The sequence below is a fragment of the Mesoplodon mirus genome, assembly GCF_964341445.2.
Source record: "Mesoplodon mirus genome assembly, chromosome: 2".
Lineage (NCBI taxonomy): Eukaryota > Metazoa > Chordata > Mammalia > Artiodactyla > Ziphiidae > Mesoplodon > Mesoplodon mirus.
This window is the reverse complement of record NC_138977.1, coordinates 214,091,094-214,107,576: the sequence shown is the minus strand read 5'-3', so window position 1 is coordinate 214,107,576 and position 16,483 is coordinate 214,091,094. Positions and strand designations below refer to the sequence as shown.

At 41.1% G+C, this 16,483-nt stretch overlaps 1 protein-coding gene across 1 annotated transcript in view; it reads left to right on the top strand.

Moving 5' to 3' along the window:
• Window positions 1-262: 262 nt before the first annotated feature.
• Window positions 263-16,483, top strand: part of NRAP (nebulin related anchoring protein) — a gene marked incomplete at both ends in the record, with an annotated part of 71,602 nt that continues 55,381 nt past the window's right edge. The window contains 10 exon segments of the mRNA XM_082633698.1: window positions 263-334; window positions 651-745; window positions 1,315-1,402; window positions 5,988-6,092; window positions 8,766-8,870; window positions 10,188-10,292; window positions 11,008-11,112; window positions 11,890-11,997; window positions 12,286-12,390; window positions 15,490-15,594. Coding sequence (XP_082489824.1) covers window positions 263-334; window positions 651-745; window positions 1,315-1,402; window positions 5,988-6,092; window positions 8,766-8,870; window positions 10,188-10,292; window positions 11,008-11,112; window positions 11,890-11,997; window positions 12,286-12,390; window positions 15,490-15,594 — 993 coding nt within the window.

Below are 16,483 nucleotides of genomic sequence, written 5' to 3'. Positions count from 1 at the left end.
CACCTTATTTCCCAGACGCATGCGTGCTGAGCGAGTTGCCAAAATAGCCCTTTGAGTAAGTGGCAGCTTTAAAAACCATCCAGCTGCTGACTTCAAACTAGAAGGTCAGCAAAGGAACGTGGAAGTTGGATTCTGAACGGTCAGGGTGCCCACAGAAATTTACTAGGGGTCGGGATTTTGGAGACTTGAACAACTAGACTGGGGCTTCTCCTTGGATTTCTTACTTGTTACCTATCTTTGTCTTCTCTCTTCGGACTTCAAGATGAATGTGCAGGCTTGCTCCAGGTGTGGGTATGGAGTATACCCTGCTGAGAAGATCAGCTGTCTAGACCAGGTCAGTAGACTTTTCTTGGCCTTTGGGAGTCATAACAAACATGAGAAATTTATCTTCTCACATATGGACATGTGGGTTTTTTTAAACCACCCAAATAAGATGCTTTCCCCACCTTTCTTCATTTCTACCCATTTCTAGCTACATCTCCTGTATTGCCTCAAATTTTTTTTATTCATTTATGTATCGTAGCCGTGTGTGTGTGTTTTATCACCATTTTATCACTAAAGCTCTTTTTTTTTTACCCTGAAATATATTAAGAATCCTGAGTCTGAAAAAAAAAGGTAATTTTGCTAAATCTTTTCTGTTTGATTTCTAGATATGGCACAAAGCATGTTTCCACTGTGAAATTTGCAAGATGATGCTATCGATTAATAACTTTGTGAGTCACCAGAAAAAGCCATACTGTCATGCGTAAGTGTTTGACGCCTCTTCCCACCACCTCTTGAGTTGTGTTTGTCTTTTTTTTAACAAGTAGCCAACCAGAGGTTCAAATCACACACTCCAGGGTTAAATCCAAGAAATGCCTTCTCAAAAGTTTTTACTTCCATACAGTCATTACAGAGACCTAAGATGGGATTTTATGCAATGGACAGAAAGTTGAAAATTTCAGATTTCTTATAAGTAAAAGATCAAATCTATCCACTACAACCTCATGTCAAATTATTAAATATTGTGCAGAACAGTGTAATTTCCATGAATATGCATGAAGCTTTAAAACGTTTTCTTTTAGATAATTTCACAATCCTTTTCTATTTCTTCAGAAAGTTTTAAAGTGATCATTTCCAGTTAAATTTGGTCTTTAAATAGGTTGAATTTATTTGATTAGCCTTTGTTTTCTTTAAGACACATTGCCTGGAAAATCTTGAATTTAATTATTAGGTTTTATATTTTTGATTTAAAAAATGACTCCGCCTTTAAGAATAGTCAATCATCTTGGATAAAGTACAGTTCTAATTTTGGTTTATATCTACTTTTTGTAGCCATAACCCCAAGAACAACACTTTTACAAGTGTCTGTCACACTCCATTAAATCTAAATGTGAGGAAATCTCCAGAGGCCATTTGTGGGGTAAGTTACTTAATTTTGAATTTCAAAATAGCCTTTAAAGAAGATTTCTTAGCTCAGGCACCTGTTAGGTTTTTAAGTGTCTCTGCCTAGAAGTGAACCTGTATTTTCTCCACATATACAAGCAAAGTATATTTAAATAACAAATATTGCTATTTGCCCTACCACAACATAGAGGCCAGTACACAGGATAATCTAGCTTGAATATCTGAGATCCTTGTATCTATTTTAATCTCTCTGTGTCTGCCAGCTCTGGATACCTTGATGCAATAGGCTGTGCATACACTAGGTGCTTAATACATAAAACAAAGTTTATATAGTTGGAAAGTATTACAAAGGCCTTTCCTTCCTTTCCCCATGATGTTTTGGTACAGACATTGAAACCTCTAGTTCCGTACTCTTAAATCTCTCCTAATTCAGTAGTGTTTCAGTTTATTTGCAGTGTTTAAGATCTCTTTCCCTATGGGTAGCGGTAGGTCAAAGATATTTCGATTTGGAACTGATGTTTGGATAGACCAGGAGGCCATATTGATAAACCAACCTCTTTTGAAAAACCAACAGTAGAGTTTTGTCAAATAACTGTTGATTAAATGCTTGCATTTATTAAAATGATGAATCATTTCACTTCCCTCCCCCATGCTCCACGACAAGTTGTTTTTTGGGATGGAGCTAGCAGCTTTCTAAAATTAGAAAGTGACACATGAGGTGGAAGCCTCTCTAGTAATCTGCCTTCCTCATGTTACCTCACCTCATCCTGACTCTCCGGCCTGCCCAGGCGTGTTTACTCCTCAAGAAAATGGTTTAGATTGAGCTTATTATCATGTGGCTCTCTACACAGACTGCCAAGTAGCTTATTTCACTAAATGCTTTGCACCAATTGTGAGTTTATTATTTTTTACAAGCTTATATAGTATATACTCTACAGTCAGTTCATTTAATACATTACAATCCAATAAAGTAAATACTATTATTTTCCCATTCTACTGGTGAGGAAACTGAGGCTCAGAGAGTTGTTCATATATCATTGATTTCTAAGGATTAACAAGCCTTAAGAATTCACAAGCCTAGATTACTGAGAAGGCTAATTCTTTTAGGATTTTGCTTTCATCTCTGTTTGTTTGGTTTTTGTTGTTGTTTGTTTTCATCTCTTTTTGTCTAAGGGCAAGTACACAAAATTACAATCAATACTGAATTTAGCTCTCAGTTCGATAGAGTGCCAGAAACTCTTTGAGGCCCGTTATCTGTGTGATCTCACTTTTTCTTCACAAGAACCCTCTGTAATATTATCATATTACAGCTGGGGAGGCTGAGTCTCAGAGAGATTAAGTAACTTGCCCAGTTTTACCCAGCTAGTTCAATGGGCACAAATCCAGATCTATCTCACTCTGGGACCTGTATCCTAAACTGCACCATTGGTCTACTCCCATGTACCTAGGGGGTGGCAAACTCTCTAGGAGGAAAAAAAAAAGCACTTATTTATGTTTACAAACATCCAGATTTTTCTGCAGTTCTGGGGCCAGAGTTTGACAGATTGAACACAAGGAGGCGTACTTATACATCAGAGTACTATTTGTATTTATTACAGAAAAATCCATAGTATCTGTATCTTTCATCCTATGCGAGGTGTCAACTGGCATGTCCCCCTTATGCTCGTACAACAGGTCACACAGTGTTTACCTTTTTTTGAGGTGGTAGTGGATTCACTTTCTTTTAACTTGTATGACAGGCCCGACCTGGAGCAAGATCATTGCTGGTTCTGTTTCCAGCTACAGACAGTGATGTGAGCTTCTCAGGAAGCCTGTGTGTGTGTATTTGTTCACATCTATGTAAACATATGTGTATGTGTATAAAAATGTATGTGTGCATGTGGGGAGTGTGTGTAGGTATGAATATGTGTACACGTGTATACATATGTGCGTACATGGTGCATACACATGTGTGTATGTACATGTGTATACATATCTGTGTGCACATTTGTGCATGTGTGTTGTGTGTGTGTATGATCTGTGTGTGTGGTGGATGTGTGTTTACATGCATGTGCATGTACATGCATATGTGTGTACGTGTGTATGTGTGCGTGTGTGTACACACATGTGTGTGGGTGTGTACATACATATGGGTGTGTACATGCATATGTGTGTGTGTGTGTGTACTGAACAATTGACTGCTGAGACCCCTTCTCCTCCTTTCCCACCAGGGAAAAAATCTAATGGACAGCAATGTCTGTTCTAGGCCCCAGATCTTTTTTTTAAAAAAATAAATTTATTTATTTGTTTATTTTTGGCCATGTCGGGTCTTGTTGCTACACACGGGTTTTCTCTAGTTGCAGCGAGTGGGGGCTACTCTTCATTGTGGTGTGAGGGCTTCTCATTGCGGTGGCTTCTTTTGTTGTGGATCACAGACTCTAGGCACAAGGCCTTCAGTAGTTGTGGCACATGGGCTCAGTTGCTCCGCGGCATGTGGGATCTTCCCAGACCAGGGCTCAAACCCACGTCCCCTGCATTGGCAGGCGGATTCTTAACCACTGCACCACCAAGGAAGTCCCCAAGGCCCCAGATCTTATAACCATTCTAGGGAGTGTGGTGGATTACTTTCTTACTCCCTTTTCTTCTCTGAGAGACTTTGCCAATTGAATAAAAAACAGATTCATGGTGCACATGCTAAAATAAAAGAAAGAAAAGAAAGGGATGCTTCAGTAATGGTGATGAAGGAGAAAAGTAAAGATTTTAAGTTGGCATTTGAAGCAGGTTGACATTTTTCTGTTTTTAAAATGTCATTCTTTAAAAAGTAAATGAATAAATAAATATTTACTAAGACAAAATTTCCTGTTTGGTAGGTGTGAATGGAACTTTTAGCAGAATAGAACATCTGGGTTCCCTTCTATTTGGAGAATGAACTTTAACCCTTAATGCTTCCTTACCCCACTATTAACATTTATGGCTTTTTCTCTCTTCCTGCTTCCTCTGAATAATCACGAGTCCTGTGAAAAGTCTCTGGGGAGGCAGGCACGGCCCCCACCGCCACCCCCTGCCCCATGATGGATTTGTCCTGTGAGACGGGGCAGCAAATACGGCTTCCTGTTTATTTTGGTCATGTGATTCTGATTCCGTAAGTCAATGGCTCTCAAGGAGGGCAGTTTTGCCCCCCAGGTGATGTCTGGGGACTATTTTTTGGGTCAGAACTAGGAAGGTAGGAATACTATTGGCATCTGGTGGATAGAGACCACCTATCCTGCTCAGCGTACTGCCATGCACTGGACAGTGCCCCCCAACAAATAACGAACTGGCCCCAAATATCAGTGGAGCTGCCAACAAGAAACTTTGCCTTGAGTCTGTGTAATGTTTGTGGTAGTTTCTCAAAATCCAAGGGGAAAAACATGTTAAGATCTCTCAGTTTATCTATTTTAAAGTATACATATTAGTGCAGCGTTAAGCAAGCCCAGACAAAGTGCCCTTGACAGGGAACTAGAATTCCTGGATTGTGAACCTGGCTCTGCTAAATCACTGAATGATTTCAATAAGTTCATTTCTCTTCTCTGAGCTGCTTTCCTCACCTGTAAAATTAGTGACTTAAACTTCAACTTGTTAAAGTTGCAGGTTTCTGGGCCCCATCTTGGATCTCATACGTTATGATATCTGGGTTTGGACTTAAGACCTGATTTTTTTTCTTTTGTTGTTAGTTCTTTTTATGTTCTCCTTAAGAAATCTTTGCCTATTCCAAAGTCATGAAGATATCGTTAGATGTCAGTTCTCCTCAAATTGATCTACACATTCAATGCAATCCCAGCCAAAATCCTGGTGTTTTTCATAGAAATTGACAAACTGATTCTAAAATTGATATGTACATACAATGATTCTAGAATGGCCAAGAAGTCTTGAAGAACAAAATCAATGGACTTAGGTTACCAGATGTCTAGACTTACTATAAAAGTAGTAGTAATTAACTCAGCATAGTATTGGTGTAAGAATAGACAGAAAGACCAGTAGAAAACAATACAACATCCAGAAATAGAGCTGCACATATGTGGTCACTTGAGTTACTACAAAGGCACCACTGCATTTCAATGTAGCAAGAATGATCTTTAAATAAATGGTACCGGAGCGATTGGACACTTGCGTAGAAAAAAATGAACGTTGATATCTACCTCATACATAAAAATTAACTCAAGGTGTGTTATAGATCAAGATGTGAAAGGTGAAATTTAAAGCACAGGAGAACAGCTACATGAATTTGGGGAGCCAGCATTTAAAAAGCTCCCTGGGTGTTGCACAGGCTAAAGTTAAGAACAACTGCTCTAATGTCTAGTGTTTTCTAAGCTGAACACTTGGTGCTGTGTGATTAGCTCGTAGAAATGTTGCCTTTTTAATTGCACTGCGAAATAGATCTTTGCACACAGCAGGTGCTTTCTGTGTGCCCTTTGGCTGGTGGTACAGATGAAGCTCTGGTGACACTGACAGCTGTGGCTTGTACTGCAGTTAAGATGCTTTGCAGTTGAGGCTTAGGATCCCCGCCCCAGTTTTGCTGTATATTATTTGTTTCCTTTCTCTTTTCTGATGGAAACATTACTGATAATATCTTCATTGTGCAGATCGATGACCAAGACGATGGCAAACGGTTTAAATCGGTTTTTCACTGGGACATGAAATCCAAGGATGGGGCGGCTGCACCTAACAGGCAACCATTGGTGGATGAGGTGAAGGAAGAGTTATAAATGGGTTTGGAAACAGAGGAAAGAATGACACACTATGCAAATGAAATGTATTATCAGTATTACTTCTAGAGGGCATTGGTTACACTTTCTTTCATCCAGTTTGTAATTCCAGCTGTCTGCAGAAGACCCAGCATCACCTCAGCCAAATCTGCTCCAGTCCAAGCTCACTGACTTCTCCCTTCCAACCACTGTGTTTCTGTCACTGGGATCAGCCACCAGGCTGGAAACCAAGGCTGCCCTATCTTCTTCTGACCCCTCACTCAGCTCCACCCCTTCCCTCCCATTTCACTATCCCAGCTCCGAGCCCCATCATCTCCTGCCTGGACCTTTGTGAGGACCTTCCCTCTCCTGGGTTTGCCCCTCTCCAGCCTGTCATGTGACGTTGGTCACACACATCTTCCTGCTTGTCTCTGATTTACTCTTCCCGTCACCTGAGAATTTGTGGTCTTTCTCTATCGACAGCCTCATCATTTCAAAATTCCCCAACCACTTGTTTTTAATGATCCACATAAAACAGTCCAAACAGTGCAAAGCTAACCCTTTGTCCACTATCTCCAATCCCAGTTCCTTCTGTAGAGGTACCCATTGTTGTCAGTCTTGTGGATATCCTTCCAGACTCTCCCTCCTCATTTACAAATTAATATCTATATAATTTATTTTTTTGTTACTTACATTTACATATGACTACTGCCACTTATTGAAGGACCTTTAATGAGTTATTTAACCATTCTTTTCTTTGGCTTTCTTTAAGTTCAATTTTTAAGTGAACTTCAAACAGTTCCTGATTCACAGAATTATTGTAAAAATTAAAAGAGTATATAAATGATCTTAGAACAGTGATCTTAGAACACTGGTCGGCACAACAAATATCAGCTAGTATTTCTTATGGAAAATTATAGATGTATATTTCTATAGGAATGTATAATTTTGTTTTTCCATGAAACAATATGCATTGTTTTACAACTTGCATTTTTCGCTCAACAAATACCCTGGAGATGTTTCTATGTCAGCAACCTTTTAAGCTGTTGTAGGTGGGTAGATCATGGGTGCAATCATTAAGAGAGGATGTATCATGCTTTCTTATGGATGGGCAGGGTTATTCCCATTTTTTTTCTGTTATGAATTTGCAGTGAACACCTTTGTGCAAGACCTCTTTTGGACACAGTGAGTGTTTCTCTGGAATAGATAATGGAAAATGAGGTTGCTAGATCAAGAGTCTGTGCCTTTTTAATTTTAGTGGACAAACTGTCAAATTTCTGTCTAAAATGGCTGTACATTTTATATTCCCACAGGCAGAGTATGAGAATACCCATTTCCCACAGACTCACCAATACTTGGTATTACCAGATAAAAGTTTTAACAACCTGTATTTTGTTGTTTGAATTTAAACTTCCCTGATTGGGAGTGTAGTTGAGCATATTTTCACATGTGAATTATCTGTCTTTCCAGATCGCCAAAAGATGGTCTGTGCAACTTGCCCCACCTCCAGCCCACTTGGTTCCTCATCCTTACTCCCAATTCCAATCAAACCCACCTCCTCATGGTCTTTCACATGAAGCCTATCACTGCCTTCATGCTTTTATTCATGGCAGTCCCCACTCCGAGAATTTATTCAACATATATTTATTGAGTATTATATGCCAGGCATAGTTCCAGGCTACTGGAATACATCAGTGCACAAAACAGATAAAAATCCCTGCCTTCATGGAACTGACCTCCTAGAGTAGATGTTTTTCTTTTTCCCTTTGCATCATCTGTTAACTGACCTTAGCCCTGGAGGACCAGCTCAAATTCCTGTCCAAAACAGGGGCCATCATATACAGATTGCTTTTTCAAAACTCTCACTGTGTTTTATCTTCAATACAGTACATTTAAGCACACAGATGTTCTCTAATAGCTCACTGTTTCATATGTTAGTTTTTTTTCTTTTTTTTTTTTTTTTTTTTTTTTTCGGTACGCGGGCCTCTCACTGTTGTGGCCTCTCCCGTTGCGGAGCACAGGCTCCGGACGCGCAGGCTCAGTGGCCATGGCTCACGGGTCCAGCCGCTCTGCGGCATGTGGGATCTTCCCAGACCGGGGCACGAACCCGTGTCCCCCGCATCGGCAGGCGGACTCTCAACCACTGCGCCACCAGGGAAGCCCCCATATGTTAGTTTTATCTCCATGGATAGGTCACAAGTATCTTAAATGAGAAACTTTGATTTCTTTTTTCTTTTTTGATTTTCTCTTCCTAGTGTTAACTGCTTAATCTAATGCTTGGCACGCAACAGGTAGCAGGTTTTTGAAGCTTGGCTGAATAGTGCTGATTAGTCTCAGATGGCCTGTCCACAGCAACTCCCCGCTGCCCATCTTGGTGCAATAATGAGCAAAGAAATGTTAAGTTACATTTGGAACTCTTCTATGATATAAGTGAATCTCAGAAAGTTTGGTTATTTAGGATATTAGGTTATTTTCTAGTTTGAAAAAGAGCATTCTGGTTAGGTGAGACCTACCATAAAGCAAGAGGAGTTTATAGTTTTTAGAGAATGTCTACTTTTTCTATCTTATATTGACAATGTATGGGAGTGTTGCCGGGAGGGTGGGGTAGGTAGGGGGATCTTACCAGGCAAATGTGTGGGGTATGTGTTTGTATACATTTGTGTTTTTCCTCTATAGAGAGCCTATTGGACTGGATATGGGGAAGGGAATGCTTGGCGCCCAGAAGCTCTGCCAGATGCTGAGGTTGTAAGGATGGCTAAGGCTCGAAAGTCACTGGGTGAGGTAAGGAACCTGGAAAGTTACTTTAGCAATTAGTTTTAATATTCCTTTATTTTAAGATTGTGGTAGACAGAATACTGGCCGTCCCCGAAAGATTCCCATGTCCTAATCCCTGGAACCTGTGTATATGCTACTTTGCCTGGCCAAAGGGATGTTACAGATATGATTATGGTAAGGATTTTTCTTTTTTATTGAAGTAGAGTTGATGTACAATGTTGTGTTAGTTTCTGATGTACAGCAAAGTGATTCAGTTATACATACACATACATTTATATGTATATATATATATTCTTTTTCAGATTCTTTTCCATTATAATTTGTTACAAGATATTGAATATAGTTCCCTGTGCTATACAGTAGGACCTTGTTGTTTATCTGTTTTATATATAGTAGTTTGTATCTGCTAAACCCAAACTCCTAATTAAGGTAAGGATAGGAAGATTATCCTGGATTATTAGGGTGGACCAAATGTAACAAGAGTCCTTATAAGGAGGGAGGCAGGAGGGTCAGAGTCAGAGAAAAGATGATGTGACAACAGAAGCAGAGGTCAAAACTGTTTGGGGCCATAAGCCAAGGAACATGGGCAGCCTCCAGAAGCTGGAAAAGGCAAAGAAATGGATTCTTCACCAGAGCCTCCAAAAGGAATCAGCCCTGATGCCCTATTTTAGACTTCTGACCTGTAGCACCATAAGAGAGATCTTAGTAGGTTTTTGTCATAGAAAAGGCAGTTTTAGCCCAGATTATGGAAATCCTTAGTGATCTGCACACAGTACCCTCTAGTCCTCTCCATACACCCAGGGCACCTGCCCTTTGAAGAAACCACTCTGGAAAATATTGCTAGTGTTTAGTGACTTTTCTTTAGCAAATGGAAAGAAGACAACAGAAACACAATTGCTAAGGTGGAAAACAGACCATCAGAGATACACAAAAGTTAGGAGCAGAAAAGAGCAGACGTTTCACTCCCAGTGCTGTAGTACTGTCTCTAGTACCAGGAAGTCTTCTGCATAATAATTGCTGCATTATCATACAAGCCTTTGAGTTAAAGGGCATCCCTTGGGTTGTGCCAGGTTCCACATAGTTTAATATAAACATTGAAGGAGAAACCCTTTGACCTGGGAAATACGCTTTCTTCAGCCTTGAAGGTGTTATTTAAATCACCAAGTGAATAACATTTTCAAATTTATTCCAGGTGACTGAAATATTTTCCAAGTATCTTATACATCCAATTGCATTGGTTCTGATGATGCTTGCTATTGCAGTTTTATTCGTTCTCATTGGATTTCATATTGGTTCTCATGCTGACATTGGTCTGACCAGCAGGAGTACACAGAAGACCATGAGCAGCAGCGGGGCAAGGGCAGCTTTCCAGCCATGATCACACCTGCTCATCAAAGGGCCAAGATAGCCAACCAGCTGGCCAGCCAAGTGAGTGTCTTAGTGCTTATTCACCATTGATTGCGCTAATGTTTGTCATTAGTGAACCCCTGGGATTGATTCAGATAAAATCCAAAAGGAGAGTGCTTTGGGGCAGTAGGTACCCTTAGTGTGATATTATGGAGAAAACTATGTTCTTATCTTTTCCCTATCATTCACTCTCTGTGCCTTGTTTGGGCCACATCTATCACATGGAGAGAAGACCATGTAGCTCACCTCAAGACTGGACCAAATAATTTCTTGTGGTTGTGTTAGCATGAAGGACACTGATTTTTATTAAGTGGTTGGTGGAACCTCCTGAAGAGTAGCACAACTTGCTGGTTAAGAGCTCAGATTTTAGAGCTGGAATGTTGGGATTTAAATCCTGGCTTTCTCACTTAGTACCTGTGGGACCATGAGCAAATTACTTAACCTTCCTGTTCCTCAGCTGCTCTTTTGTAAAATGGGGAAAATCATAGTCTTGCCTTATGTGATTGTTATAGAGATGAATGAATATTTATTAATGTTTAGAAGTTCCTGGCACTCTCTTGGACTTAACACATGAGCACTGATGCTTTTTGGAGAGGAGCCCGTAGAACAAACCAGAAAGACTTGCCATATGTTTGCACTGAGTGTTGCCCGATGGTGTAGCTTCAGGACAGCCGCAAGGAGAGGTCCTACAAAGGCTGTTGGGTGTGACCTTGACTCTATGCTGTCCCCTCACCAGGTGGAGTACAAGAGAGGGCATGACGAACACATCTCCAGGTTCAGCACAGTGGTGGATACCCCTGAGCTTCTCCGGGCCAAGGCGGCGGGACAGCTTCAAAGTGATGTAAGAAACGATGGAGGCCAGATGCAGTGATTCTCATTTAAGGTTCCCCATTCTTCCCTTACGTGGAGGAGGAGGCAGGGAGAATGCAGGCAGCATCTCAATCCTGTGCGGGGGCCAGGAAGAACTTTCTAAGGTCAAGGATTGTCAGGTCAGATTTGGCAGCTAGCACAGACCTTGCAAAAACTTTTCCTTAGAGGGAAAAGTTTACACGGTATTAGTAACAAACCAGGTATATCTGATTAATCTTAAAGAAGTCTCTCCTTGTCACTGCAAATTGTAGAAGATAACTTCCGAAGAATTTCTTCCATTTGCCTTTTCATAGCCCAGTTGCTCCACGGCATGCTAAGACTGGGAACTTAGTATTGCTCTGAGTGGGAAGTTTAAGCACGAATCCAGGTTCAGCTTAACAAGTGGCTTCCACTTGACTTGGGTTGAGAAGCCTCTTTCATCTCCCAGACTTGACTGGCAGCTCCTCGAGGGCAGAAGCCTTGTTGCTCTGCCTGGCCTCACCCCCTGGTACACAGCAGGTGCTCACAAGTATGTGTCGAATTCTACATTGAGCATCTCCATGTATCAGGCAGTGAGCTGGGTATTGGGAATAAAATGGTAAATAAGATACACAGGGTCCATCAAGCTCTAAGCCAACTACATTGCATAAGAGCTGTGATGGGAGATGTGCAGAGTGCTATGGGAGCCCTGAACAGGGCTTCTCAGTCAGATTGCCTGGGAGATGGTGGGATTGTGGCATGTGATTCAAAATTTGTTTTCATTTTCCAGGTGAGATACACAGAGGACTATGAACAACAGAGAGGGAAAGGCAGTTTTCCTGCTATGACCACACCTGCTTATCAGATAGCCAAAAGAGCCAATGAGCTGGCAAGTGATGTAAGTGTCCAGGGCAATGTTTTCATGGGAGGGAAGGAAGCAGGAATTTACCTGGACCTGGCGAGTCCAACTTCCTGTCTCCTTGTCTCCGTTATTTTGCACTGTGGATACAGGAAGTAGCTTTCCTACATAGTTTTCAATCAGCTTTACCAGGACAATGATCAGGCACTTTTATGTCTAAGACATTCCCTAGATCCAAGCAGAAAAAGAACATTCCACAAGACATTCATTTTTACTGTTCTGGCCCCTGTGCATAAGAGGCTAAATATATCCTTCCCCTTCAAATAGGTGAGGTACCATCAACAATATCAAAGAGAAATGAAGGGAATGGCTGGTCCAGCTGCTGGAGCTGAGGGCACATTGACAAAGGAATATGTGGACCCGTATGGCCAGGTATGTGATAAAATGACGTCCTGCGAGACCCTTTTTGATGGTCATTTCTCAGTTTGGCAGCCCTCTAGCCTGTGACACAACCTATGACCATTTAATCAGGGGTTGGGCTGTGATTTTTCTTTGCCCTATTTATGGAAGGTGGAATTTCCAAGCCTGAAAGTAGCGAACAAACAATTACACAGGGCTCAACTTGACTCACTTAGGAAAACAGATTCTAAGCACTTTTTCTTTCCCTTTTTAAAAATAAAGGACCTATATCAAAATGGTGGGCTTGCCAGGAATAAAGCATCCTCATCTATTCACTGAAGAAAAGTCCCAAGGACTAAGACTGGCTGTGTTTAGCCTGTCACTGCATAGGCACAAAAGGGATCAAAATGCATGTCTTGAAAAATATTGAGCACTTCACTGAGTAGCAGGATTCATTTTCTTAGAAAATGAATTTCTTATCTAGGTTGCTAGATAAAGCAATATGCCAGAGAAAGTAACCCTTTTTCTCAATTTCACTTATTAAATGAACTACATCTTGGCAGGAGGTAAAAAGGTTGAGTGACAATTGCAGCTAATTTTATTTGCACATCCCTCTGATTTTCTGGTACTAGACAGGTGTTGTAAGGGAAAAAGGGAACATTATTTTTTCATGGTTGTAAGTAAAGAATATTGGAAGACCAAGCGTATGTCTGGAAGGGTACATTCAGTGGGCTTGGGTGATATTTCTTTGTTAATTTGACAGTTGTTTAAATTTTTTGGCACTGGGTAGACTTTACAACCTATGTGACATTCAATATACATAATTTATAAAAGGAAACAAATAGCTTATTTCTCTTCTTCAGAAAACCAAGTTGCTTATATTGGGGATATATTCATGTGAAACTTAAAATGCACACGAAGATAGGTTTTGACCCTTTTGCAAATGTCTATCTGAGCAAAAATGTTTGGTTTTGAATTGAAAAGGCCATTTTATTAAATTTCATGATAAGTCCGTTAAATGGTCTCTCAGTGCTTAAAACTCAATGAAAGTACATTTTTATTGGTTTCATGTTGTAAATATGTTGTTTAGAATGCTCAGGACAACTTTTAAAAGTCAGTTTGAAAAATATTTGGCTTCCATATTCAGCACAAAGTATTTTGTTCTAAATTTAGACTATCCTATCTGCCACTAGTTGTAACACACGCATATAATTTCGTGTGTGTATCCAGACCTGTCTATACACAGTGATGAAATGTAACTTCATAGTATCATAGTGGAACTCTGATGATTCGGACATGTTGATTGAAGTTTCCAGTCATGATAATAACAAATACAAGAATCAAAGTGGGTGTCATTTGATAGCACTGCCAGCGGCTGTCAGTCGAGAGGACTCCATATCCTGTGGCATTTCACTGTGATTTACTGCGACTCACCAGGGCGAGAGTAGGAGAGAGTGATAGAGAAGCAGGCAGACACTCAGATACACTATAAATATCTGTAGTGCCTAAAAGCCCAAACAATTCATTTTTCTTTTTTTTAAATAAATTTATGTATTTATTTTTGGCTGCGTTGGGTCTTCGCTGCCGCGCGCGGGCCTTCTCTAGAATTGCGAGCGGGGCTACTCTTCGTTGCGGTGCACGGGCTTCTCGTTGCGGTGGCCTCTCTTGTTGCGGAGCACGGGCTGTAGGCGCACAGGCTTCAGTAATTGTGGCTCGCGGGCTCTAGAGCGCAGGCTCAGTAGTTGTGGCGCACAGGCTTAGTTGCTCCGCGGCATGTGGGATCTTCCACGACCAGGGATTGAACCCGTGTCCCCTGCGTTGGCAGGCGGATTCTTAACCACTGCGCTACCAGGGAAGTCCCCATTCTGCTTTTTAATGAGTAGTTTTTTTACGTTAATGGACTATACCATGTAATCTATTATTTGTAACCTGTCAACTCCCCAATAGGATTAAGGGTCTCAAAAAGATTTACATACACAATATATATTCACATAAGCACAGAAGTTAAAATGAAGCTACAAGCCAACTCCAAACCGTAAAGCAGAATGGGCAAAAGGAGGTTACCAAAGAATTTGAGAGTCTTTGTTGTTATTATTTTTTTCACTTACTACATTTGGCCCAGAACATTCTGGCAGCCAAGCATAAAGGAGCACTCAGGCTAAACAGTTGTCATTATTGGATAAAAAGGAAGCCTGCACATTCTAATTTGACCCAACTATTTCATTTAAGAGAGTATGTGTGCTGGACTCTGAACCGTGATGCTGGAGCGGGGCAGGCCCCTGCTTTGGAGGAGGCCAGAGAGAGATGGAGTCATGAGCCCAAGGGGGCACACTAAGGGCTGTTCCAGATTTGTGGGAACACAGATGAGGAAGCAGCTGATTCTGCCTGGGGTGGGGCTGGGAGTGAGGGAGGAGTTCCCTGGAGAGAAGGTAGCATCTGACGGGGTCTTGAAGTACCTCCGGTTGCTGGGGAAGTTTTACACTAGTAACGTGATGACAGTTCCGTGAGAGAGAAGGTTCTCCTTTGTGGGAGAGCTTGGGTGGTGGGAGGAGGAGGACGGAAGAAATTAAGACTCAGATTGTAATACTTAGTCTGAAATATACATTTGGTCCCAGCTGAGATCATCTTATTGCAGTGTGAAGTCTTTTCAGGCAAATTACAAAAATTCAAATAGTTACATAATGTCTCTTTCTTGGTAAATGAAATGAATCCATCACTGAGGGAGACAGTATGTGGCATATCAATGTGTCTTTGCATAGATCTGCTAAGGGGCCTGAGAACGGTGGCATTCGAGACTACTGGAAGACAGAAGGACTTTCCAGGTGTCATTTAAGAAATGAATACTCCAAAATACATGAGCCTAGGAGACTCATAGAGGATCTTGATTTATCTGATGGAAATGATGATGCTAATGATAATAGTTACCATTTATTTAGTGCTGACTGTGTGTTGGGTCTACCTCTAGTGTCTACCACCTTAACGACCATGTGCTACGGCTCTTAGGGGGGACCATAGGAATTTCCAAGGTGGACGGGCCTCCATGGGAACAGGCTCTAGGAGAGATCATCGCTAATCCCCCACCCATTCCAGGAGTGGAGCATTACTGATTAAACTTTTTGATTGACCCAGCAGGATTACTCAGGAGAATATGGCGAGCGCAGAGGAAAGGGCAGCTTCCCGGCCATGATCACCCCGGCTTATCAGAATGCCAAGAAAGCCAACGAACTCGTTAGTGATGTAAGTACCACATTGGGACAACCCACAGAGTCACAGAAGCAGAGGAGAAATGAGACTTTGAAGGCTGTGCTTACTGAAAGCTATGTACAGTTAAATTTATCAGCGCTGAGTCAAAGCAGAGTGTTAGCCCTCAGTTCCTATCCAAATTTCTGACATCTGCATTTTTGGCTCATGCTTCAAAGGAGATTGACATGGACAAACCACACGACTTACTTGAAGTCAGCTGAAGCAAGTGCACATACCGGTCCAGCTAGATAAGCTGGGGTTAGGAGAGTCTTTGCAAAATAACCCATCTTAGAAATTGAGCACTTCAGAGGAATAGCTGATTAAAATAAATCGTATGGTTATCAAACTCGGTGTAAGCCAGTTGATAAAATGATTTTTATTTGCAGAACGTTAGCCAGTTGGCAGTCCTTGAAAGATAAGCTATAATTAAACTTGGTAAAGTGACAAGCACACTGCAGATCTTACACCAACTTGAACTTGGTCTATAATCAGAAGCCCAGCATTCATTTCATACCCCCTTTGCCCTTCTCCTTTACTTTGTTACTATTCAGTTATTACCCATTTCCTCAGAAGAGTGCACTTTGCCCTGAGAGGGGAAGTAAAGGACACACTCATCACTGGAGGCTGGATGAGAAATGATTGTTAAAACCAAGGGCAGAATGGGTTTTGGATTATACCTTTAGGTAGGAACATTTCGAGACCTTTCTTCATGCACAATTAGAATGTAAAGTGTAAAAAATGTGAAAGGGGGCAGTAAAATTTTAATATAAAAGGGACTAAGTGGTTTATGGACTTTAGTGGAGGAAAAACCCATGTGATTATTTTTTCCTCCAGAAAATTCTATTAAGTAAATGTGGACACTAAATGTGAAGTAAGTGTGGAG